General features: G+C 37.7%; 1 protein-coding gene across 1 annotated transcript; it reads left to right on the top strand.

Annotated features, from left to right (window-relative positions):
- Positions 1 to 7,101: 7,101 nt before the first annotated feature.
- On the top strand, positions 7,102 to 8,058 carry LOC109245225 (olfactory receptor 8K3-like). Its single transcript, XM_019412540.2, has one exon. It carries the CDS (start codon positions 7,102 to 7,104, stop codon positions 8,056 to 8,058), a length of 957 nt encoding a protein of 318 aa, XP_019268085.2.
- Positions 8,059 to 10,804: the final 2,746 nt, after the last annotated feature.

Here is a 10,804-nt window from a genome sequence, read left to right as displayed (position 1 = left end):
GATTCCTCTGCCTTTTTCTCTTCCTCTTCTGCAGACGAGATCTCCTCCGTAACCTCTTCTGGTTGCTCTCAATGCAGATCCATCAGTTCGTCGGTGGTCAGCTCCTGACCATGTTCCTCCACCAGCTCCTGAATATCGTCCTCATTCACCTCCAGTCCCCTGGTCTTCTCCAAGGACACAATTTCACTGACAACAGGTGGCTCTTATTCATGAGCAAGGCCCCTCTAAGACATGTCCGAGAACACAATCAGGCCAGTTTTCTCCAAGTAGAACTGAGGGTTCTTGGTGGCCCCATCCCAGGCTTTTTCAATGATCTTGAGGCAGTTTGCAATGTGGAAATGATCTTTCCAAAACTCTCAGAGGGTGAGGTTTGTTCCTTGGGTCGCCTCAAAGCACTGCTGAAATAGTGCTTTGGTATAAAGCTTTTTAAAGTTCAAAATGACCTGCTGATCCATGGGCTGGAGGATTGGAGTGAGGTTGGGAGGAAGGAACTTGACATTAATGAATCGAATTCCTCCAGTAAGACATCATCCAAGTCTGGAGAATGAGCAGGAGCATTATCCATAACCAGCAAGGCTTTGAGTAGCAGATTCTTTTCTAAAAGGTATTTCTTCCCTGAAGGACTGAAGACTTCATTGATCCACTCAGCAAACAAGATGGCAATGACCCAAGCCTTGCTGTTGGACCTCCACATCACGTTTAACTGGCTCTTCTGCACCTTGCATTTCTTGAAGCTTCATGGATTCATGATACATAAGTCAGGGGTTGACTTTGAAATCCCTGCTTGCCTTAGCACAGAACAAGAGGGTGAGATGGTCTTCCATGGGCTTGTGACCAGGCACTGTATTTTCTTCTTTTGTAAGGTCGGTCCTCTTTGGCATCTTTTTCCAAAAAAGCCCCATCTCACTGCAGTTAAAAACTTGCCCTGGAAGATAACACTCAGAAACTATGAACTTGCGGAATTCAGTAGCAAACACCTCAGCTGCCTTAGCATCTGAACTGACAGCCTGTCAATGCTTCACAACAATATGGATGCCACCTCTCTAAAATTACCAAACCATCCCCTGCTTGCCTTCAAGTCTTCTTTGTTTTCTGTTGATGTGCGTGGCAGTTTACTCATGAGGTTGGTGTACAAGGCCTTTGCCTTCTTGCAGATAAAGTTCTCAGTCATAGTATCACTTGCCAGTTGCTTCTTGTTCATCCAAACCAGAAGCGACTTTTCTACATCTTCCAGAACACATCGACATTGCTTTAATATTCTCATGACTCCTTTTGTGGCATCTAGCCCCCTTGTTTCTTCTTTCTTCTTTAATATTGTGCAAGTGGTCAACATAGACTTCTTATAAAATCTTGTAATTTCGGCCACTCACATACCTCATTTGTACTTCTCCATGATTTTCTTCTTAACTTCCACCTTGATCTTCTCCTTCTTCTCACCACCTTTCTTTCCAACTTTTTCTGCATGGGGACTATTGTATACTCTTGCACCATTATTGACCACAGTACAGTATTAATAAACTCTTGTCATATACTGTATCTAATATAACTGTCAGTAAGGCAGCAGAGGAAAGGGTCTGCAGTCAGCCTGACCTAGAAGGAAGCAAAGCATTCCTAAGCTTACACTTGTATGGAAAAGCAAAGAACTTCCCATAGGTTCTTTGAAGTGAGAATAAATGCACTAGAGCCAGTTGTGGGCACCTTCCAATGTTCTGAAAAATCACCAATGTTCTGCCAAACACCACGGCCTGAGATTGAACATACAAGCATGGAAGACGATCACCCGCAATCCTACAGCAAGAGAGAGAGAGGGAGAGAGGGAGAGAGAGAGAGAGAGAGAGAGAGAGACAGGAACCAATGTCTCAATTGTGATCATGTAATGTTTGGCATCACGTACTACTTGTTATGCAAGACATCACTCATTTATCAAGTTAAAATTTATTTAAAATGTTTGCTCTTCTTGGAGAACACTCGCAGAACAGGTTACTTGAAATCCAAGGTTTTACTGTACTGGTAAACTGGACTTGATCCAAATTAAAACAACCTATAAATCTCACTCTTGGATACCCATCCCAAGGGAATGAAAATCTGTGTTCACATAATCATGTTTAAGTGAACATTTACAGATGTTTTACTCTTAATAGTTGAAAACTGGAAAGAACTCAAATGCCTTTCAGTGAATGAATGATTAAATTAATCAATACTGTGCAATACTGCTCAGTAACAAGAAAGGAACAAATGGTTTATATACACAAAATACAAGTGAATCTCAAGAGAATTCTGGTGAGTTAAAAAATTCAATCTAAAAAGATTAAAAATTGTAGGGGCACCTGGGGGGTCTCAGTTTGTTGAGCATCATCCACCTTTGGCTCAGGTCATGATCTCACGGTTGGTGGGTTCGAGCACTGCCTCCAGCTTGCTGCTGTCAGCTCAGAGCCTGCCTTGGATCCTCTGCCCCCTCTTTTTCTGCCCCCCTCACATATGCTCTCTCTCTCTCTCTCTCTCTCTCTCTCGAAAATGAGTGAACATTTTTTTTCAAAATTACAAATGGATTTTTTTTTTATTTTAGAGAAGGAGCATGAGAGTGTGCATGAGTGGGAGAGGGGCAGAGGGAGAGAGAGAATCTTAAAGCAGACTTCACGCCCAGGGCAGAGCCCCATGCAGGGCTCCTTCCCATGACCCAAAGATCATGACCCGAGCCAGAATCAAGAATGGAACCCTTAACAGATTGAGACACTCAGGCACCCCACAAATGGTATATTATTTATAAAACATTTTTATAAAAGATAACAATATAATGATGGAAAAGAGATCATTGATTACCAGGAATTAGTAACAGTGGCAGAAGTGGAGGTGGGAGGTGTCACTATAAGGGGACAGCTGAATGGAATTTTGTGGCAAGGGAATAGATCTATTTAAGGTTGAGGGTTAACAGAATGGAATCACTGAAATGGTGCAATATGCAGTAAAAGGAAAAAAAGCAAAAATACAAGAGAACAATGAACAGACAGTTGGAAATTTGCAATAAAGTGAGGAATAACAGTAACTAATTTCTGTCCCTTCGGGAAAAGTAAAAACAATAAGAGCCACCAATCAAAGAAGCAGCATCTCATATTTGCATAACGTATTCTTTTGATTCCCTAAAAACTTAAAAATAAGGTCATAGGACGGTGTTTAAACACTTCTCCGCTGCGCTATTCATTTCAAGAGACCATTGTGAAAATGCAGATTCCTGTTGGGATGCCCTATAGATATAATATTTTAATCAAGAGTCCCATGTATACAAAAGGAAAGGTAACCAAGAGTAAAAAAATGGAAGGAAGGAAGGAAGGAAGGAAGGAAGGAAGGAAGGAAGGAAGGAAAGAAGGAAAGAAGGGAGGGAGGGAGGGAGGAAGGAAGGAAGGAAGGAAGGAAGAAAGGAAGGAAGGAAGGAAGCAGGGAGGGAGAGAGGAAGGAAGGAATTCAGAAAGGAAGTCAAAAAGAAAGAAAAGAAAGAGAGAGAGAAAAGACAATAAATACAAATTTTCTCTGATAATTAAAGGACAACCTCCAGACATTTTGTTATGCTCACAAATACTTTTGGGATAATCTCCTCAGGGAGAGTCTCAAAAGCTGAAAAAAAAAGCCATAAATTGCTCTCAATATGCCATGTAAGAAACACAGGAGGGAGTCAAGACAGAGGCTTCATTCCAGGTAAAATGATAGAAGATTTCATGGGGTATCTTATGTTACCAACACCAACAATGATCAAGTGACATAGGAAAAGTTCGGCTTTAATTCAATAGCAAAGCTGTAGCAACAAGTTGCCATTTATGTTTTAGTATTTTTTGTTTGGTTGGGGGGATTTTATTTTGTTCTGTTTTCGTTTTTGCTTTTATTACTCCATAATGCCTAAGCAGGAATAGGATGCCTACCCTTTTCTCTTCCTACTGTGCGAGTATTTTTACCTGGATCGACAAACTATTCATGGAAACATCATGCTATTGCTTACAAAATATTCATTTTACAGAATTAATTATATCTCCAATGCAGACCGAAACAGAGATCAAGTGAAGCGTAACTAAAGAGATACTCGTTTTTAAAACTTGGCAAAATTAAGAGGCTGCAGGTGCTCAGTCTTTCATTTTGAGGTCCTTCCAAACTCTTAGTTATTTAGTGACCCCAGGCTCTTTTTTGTGACCCTTTCCATATAACTTAAGATTTAGTGATTATTTAAATAAAAATATAAATATGATTCTTTCCAGATCTCTTGATGAGACAAGAAAGGGAGAGAGGGTATTCTACCTCACGCTGACATGTGAAAAGCATTATTTGGAGACTTGCAGACTTTTAGGTACCCCGTTTTATGGCAATGATACGGTGTTCAGCATGTGCTTCAATTTGAGTGGAATTTAATGGGAAGCAGATATAATTATCTCAAAGAATACAGTTTTTAAAAAAGTAACAATTGGTATTCAACAAAAATGTTACACTGTGAACAGACAATTTGGTCCTTTCCCTAGAACTCTAAAACTTAGAGAAAAACAAAGCAAAATAAAACAAAACGTGTTGATCTTTCCTTACCTTAGAGAAAACTTGGAACATACCAAGTATGCTTTTTCTTAGTCTTTCATATTTTTAAAACGAAACAAAACAAACAAAAGTTAAGATTGATACCACTCCTTATTGAATTTGCAGAAGATATTTTTCTAAAATTACTATCGACTGATACATGCTTCCGTCTTTATGATGGAAGACAGATGTGTGCATCAAGGCAAGGCAGTTTATCAGGATGTCACAATATTAGCAGGAATATTTTAAATGAGTTAAGTGCAAATTTTATGTACCCATTTTTTAATTTAATGTTTTATTTACACTTGTATGTTTTTATTTTCTTATAGATCAGAGACTGCTGTAAGTATGTAATGTAACTACATTATAATGTATTGATTATGTCACAATGTATGTTTCATTATATCTAGTATCAATTCTATTTTTTTTTCTTAAGGAAGTATTCATACTGGCAATATTTTAAATTTAATACTTCTCTTGCCTTAATCTGCCATCCCCTTCTTACTGTTATATTCCTAATCTGTATATTGTTAGGGATATTTAGTTACATTTTTATTTGGTTAAAACGTATATCTGTGTTTTGTGTTATATTATAGTTTGGAGAAGTTCCTGTGGCCTTAAGGTCTAGAAGAACTTAAAGGAATATCATAGAATCCATGTATATCTCACCTTTAGTGCATTTAATTCACCTCCATGGGAACTTTAAACAGTTTTTTAAAGTACAGTGTCTCTTAATCCAAAGGGAGTTTTTTTTATGAGTCTTTATTATATGAAAACAATGCCCACGGCTGCTCATTCTCCCAATGGGCCCAGATTTCCTCATTCTCTTTGGGTTCTCGCATGATGGAGTGTATTTGATTTGTCACATGCGTGTTAGTACATGACTATAATTGACATGAAAATGTTCCTTGGGGAAGATTACTTTTTTAAAGAAAATTTATATCAAAATAAACTTATTTTTATATTTTGTCAAAACAGTTAAGGAAATTAGAAGACAAGTAATTAAAAGAATAGCACCTTGACTGTCCAATATAGTTATGGAGAAAGGGCTCAGGGTAGGGCCTGCATTAAGCTGCATTTGATCGTACTTGACCTATTCTGTACCTGTTCATCCTCATAGCATGGACAAAGAAGATATTTCATAGTCCAGAAGAGTTTACATACAAATATGTGATGAGACCTGCTTTGAGCTAAGTTAGTGCTACCATTAAAAAAAAAAAAAAGAAGAAAGAAAAAAACTGGGGCATCTGGGTGGCTCAGTTGGTTAAGTGTCCAACTGTTGATCTTGGCTCAGGTCACGATCTCATAGTTCATGAGTTCGAGCCCCACACAGAGTTCCAGTCCGATGGCATGAAGCTTCCTTGGCATTCTGTCTCTTCTTCTCCCTGTCCCTCCTCTATCTCTTCCTGTCTCAAAATAAATAAATAAACTTAAAAAAATAATACAAGCAAACACTACGTACATGATTTTCAAGTAGCATCGGCACATTGAATCATTCAATTTTCATTTTTCCCTCTCAAGAGCCCGACGCAAGGAAGTATTGTTTTGTATATGAGAATAAAGAGTTTTAGCTGAGTTAGATTACTGGCCCAGAGTAACCCTCATATATGCCATAAGTGGAGGTATAACAGACCGTATCTATATAAATCTACCTCATATATTTATGCCACAAAGACAAATAATTCTCAGCTGTAATCCATTATAGGTTTTTTTTTTTTAATTTATACACGTGCCCACGCACACAGTGCCAATTGTGACAACCTGTAGGTGTAAAGGATTTATTTTATGGGAATATGTATCGAAGTAGTGGGTTCTGTATATTTTTGAGAATTGGGTATTTTAAATTTTTATTGTATTTATTATATAATTGTATAATATAATTGATTATATATTGACGTATATATTAAGTTATAGTATTAACTACAATTTATAAATGCCACTGTGTAATTGCAATTATATCAACGACTAATTGAAAACTTTGAAACATTGTACCGTATGGTTTCTATGTGTTACAGTCAAATTTTTAACATAGTTTTGATTTAAAAAAATTTTCCTGTGTGTACCTATGTCTATATCTATATCTATATTTATATACGTATATGTTTTTGTATCTACCTATGTATCTATTTCTCTCTCTCTTATTCATCTGCTTATCTATCTATACCATCCTGGTCTCTCAAACTTGGCATTATTGCTATTTCTAACTGAATATTGGGTATTGCAGGATGTTTAGAAACAAAACTGACCTCTAATCATCACAAGCCTGTAGAGCCCCACCTTCCAGTTGTGACAACCAAAATGTCTTCTAGATATCGATAAAACGACATTCGGTTACAATAAAATTGCCTCCAGTTGAGGACCACTGACTGTCTATGTTTATGTTATACTAGCCTTGGGGGAGATGGCTGCATTTTCAAATATCTGAAATTGGAAAGTTTGGATGTATTTTGTTTATACGAGTTTTGCATACTAAAATTCACCCAGCTGATAGTACATGAAATCTACTGACCATGCTGATATCTCTATCCAGAATAGGTTTCCTGATAAGTCTGCATGGAAACACATAATCTAACAATGCTCAATGAATTCATTCTCATGGGAATCACAGACCGTCCTGAGCTGCAGGCTGCATTATTTGGGCTCTTCCTCATCATCTATGTGATCTCAGTGGTGGGCAACCTGGGCATGATCATCCTCACCCAGATGGACTCCAGGCTACAAACACCCATGTACTTCTTCCTCAGACACCTGGCTCTCACTGATCTGGGTTATTCAACAACCGTAGGACCCAAAATGCTAGTCAATTTTGTTGTGGATCAAAATACAATCTCCTATTATTTTTGTGCTATACAGCTCGCTTTCTTTCTTGTGTTCATTGTTAGTGAACTTTTTATTCTAACAGCAATGTCCTACGACCGCTATGTGGCCATCTGTCACCCTCTGCTCTATCCAGTCATCATGTCACAAAGTGTGTGTCAGGTGCTGGTGGCAATCCTCTATCTCTACAGCACATTTGTGTCTCTTATAGTCACCATAAAGATTTTTAGTTCGTCCTTCTGTGGCTACAATGTCATTAGTCATTTCTACTGTGACAGTCTCCCCTTGATATCTTTGCTTTGCTCAAATACACATGAAACTGAAATGATTATTCTGATTTTAGCAGGTTTTGATTTGATTTCATCCCTTTTGATAGTTATTGTGTCTTACCTCCTGATCCTTGTAGCCATCGTCAGGATGAACTCAGCTGAGGGTAGACACAAGGCCTTCTCCACCTGTGGGTCCCACCTGACAGTGGCCACCGTGTTCTATGGGACTCTGATATTTATGTATGTGCAACCTGAGTCCAGTCATTCCTTTGACACTGATAAAGTGGCGTCCATATTTTACACCCTTGTTATCCCCATGTTGAATCCCTTGATCTATAGCTTGAGGAACAAGGATGTAAAATATGCAGGACAAAGGATGTGGAAAAAAATATGTAATTCTTTTTTCTTAAAATGCACTGTCTAACATGATTCCTATAAACTAGGTTATGGACTTTAAATTTTTCTCTCTGTGCCTCCGAAGAAAAGAGGAAACACAAATGCGTTCAACATATTTGAAGACAGTTTATAGATTGTCTTATGTATGCTAGGCACATCTAACTGTTGTAAATGGATTTGTAAAAAAAATAGTAAAAAATATTGCCTTCCTTCCAAGAGAAAGGTGGATTGTGTATGTAAATCAAGTAAATATTATAGTACAGTAGAATGTGTTAGATGGATATACACACAGAGAGACACATAAACACAAAACTGTCAAGTATTTCTGCGTTTTTCTCACCTATATATTGTAAAACTGCAGTGCCTATGTATATGTGTGTGCGTGTGTGCGTGTGTGTGTGTGTGTGTGTGTGTGTGTGTGTGTAAGTCCTTTCCTTCTGTTTTAGCCTTCAAACTCTTCCCTGGTATGTTTTGGAATTATTTTAATACTGGTTGTTTCTGTGATATCTGATGATTTGAAGTATTGGGTCACAGTAGTGTGTTCAAACACCTTTATGACAAGCGTTGAGATTCCCCTTTCTTCTCCTCAATTTATGAGTCTATTGGCTGAACATACTTGGTAATCCAGCAATCTGAGTGGCCTGTGGTTTGTCTCACAAAGTCCCTTCAGTTGATATCTGAGGATATTCAAATTAAGATAAAGTTTTGAGGGCTCCCTGGTTTGTGCTTTTTCCCTCAACTGGTTGTTCTTAGTAATCTGGCTTGTTGGTTTAGTATATTATAATATTTCCTTATCTTTTTTAAGAAAAGTAATTATCTGTGTTTAAAAAATATGTTCCACTTGTTTTTGTATCCTTGAGTAAAAGGACTATTCTACAATGAATTAATTGTATTGCTTCTCTTTTCTTGGATTGATGTTTCCCAAAATTTATCAATACTTTTTATGCACCATATGTTAATGGACTATCACCATTTACCTGCATTGATTGATTCTCTTACATGTGGGAAGCAAAGGGAAATGAACAATCCTGTTTTTGCATTCAGTCATACTTCTTTTTTTTAATGTTTATTTATTTTTGATAGAGAGAGAGAGACAGAGCATGAGCAGGGGAGGGTCAGAGACAGAGGGAGACACAGAATCTGAAGCAGGCTCCAGGCTCTGAGCTGTCAGCACAGCCCGACGCAGGGCTCGAACTCACAGACTGTGAGATCATGACCTGAGCCGAAGTCGGCTGCTTAACCGACTGAGCCACCCAGGCGCCCCAAACTCCGTCATACTTCTAAGGTGAATGAGGATGGATACATAGCAAGGACACACAGATCTTGCCTCTCATGCATAGGTAATCTATGTCGCTCCACACTTTCCCATGTGCTTATTTTTAATTTCCCCTTTGCTTACCTTTATTCTTCTTAATACTTCTGGGATTTTACTGAAGTTAGGAGTTAATGATACTTGCTTTGGTCACCATGATGCAATAAAGTCTCTGTTTAGCCAATGGACATTGAATAAAATAATTCACTGGAATAAAATTTAAGAAGTGCGTAATGATGGCACTTGCTGTGATGAGCGTTGGGTGTTATATGTAAGTGATGAATCACTAAATTCTACTCCTGAAACCAATATTACCCTATATATTAAGTAGCTAGGATTTTAATAAAAACTTGAACCAAAATTTTTAAAAAGTAAAAAAAAAAAAAAGGAAAAGTACATAATGCAAAGCAATCAAGATGCCCTTCCATAAGAATATGGGTAAGTAAACCATGACACATGCAGACAATGGAATATTATTCGGCACTAAAAAGAAATGATCTATCAAGTCACAGAAAGATATGGTGCAACCATAAATGACTGTTGCTAAGTAAAAGAAGCCAATCTGAAAACACTACTTACAGTATGATTCCAGCTCTACGACACTCTGAAAAAAGGCATAACTATGGAGACAGTACAAAGATCAGTGGTTGCCAGGAGTTAGGGAAGAAGAAGGGATGAATAGAGGAAGAGATAAAAAATTTAGGGCAGTAAAACTATTTTGTATGAAAGTATAATGGTGGATACGAGATGTTATATATTTGTCCGAAGCAATAGAGAAGTACAACCCCAAGGGTGATTTGTAATATAAATGATAGAGTTTCAGTGAAAATGACGTATCAGTGTAGGTTCATCAAACGTAACAACTGTACCTCTCTACTGGGGAATGTGGATAATGGGACATGGGGAGGCTATGCATTTGTTGGGACAGGGGATATATGAGAAATCTCGGTACCCTCTTAAGTTTACACTAAACCTAAAACTTCTCTTAAAAAATAAAGTCTCAAAATAGAAAAAAAAACTATATTGCATAATTCAGTATCATGTGAGGATCAATTTTATCAAACTGTTGATGTCCTTAAAAGGAATCTTTGTGATGGTCATAAAGACTAGTAGGTATTATCTCCTCTTTGGGTACTGTATGACAGGCATTCTTCACGTCTTGAATTTTGTCCTCACAACAGCTCTGTGAGATAGATTTTACTAGAATTTTTATTTTTTAACTTATAAAATGGTGATTCAGAGGGGTTAAGTAAGCTGTCAGAGTACACAACTCATTAGGTGTTAGAACCAGGCTTCAAAGCTGGGTGGTCTAGTTCATTACTAAGGCTTCATGCCCTTAAGACATACCCTTTATTGTCTCTTAATGTCATTTTTATGCTTCACTGATGTCATCCCAGAGATGACAGAGAGTAAAATTTCCCGTAAGCTGATGTCAGATTAGAAAAGGAGAAATAGCAGAGAG

This window comes from Panthera pardus, unplaced genomic scaffold (genome assembly GCF_024362965.1).
Source record: "Panthera pardus isolate Hobbes unplaced genomic scaffold, ASM2436296v1 HiC_scaffold_12, whole genome shotgun sequence".
In the NCBI taxonomy this organism is placed as follows: Eukaryota; Metazoa; Chordata; class Mammalia; order Carnivora; family Felidae; genus Panthera; species Panthera pardus.
The sequence above is the reverse complement of the archived record's forward strand: the minus strand, read 5'-3'. Positions and strand labels throughout refer to the sequence as shown.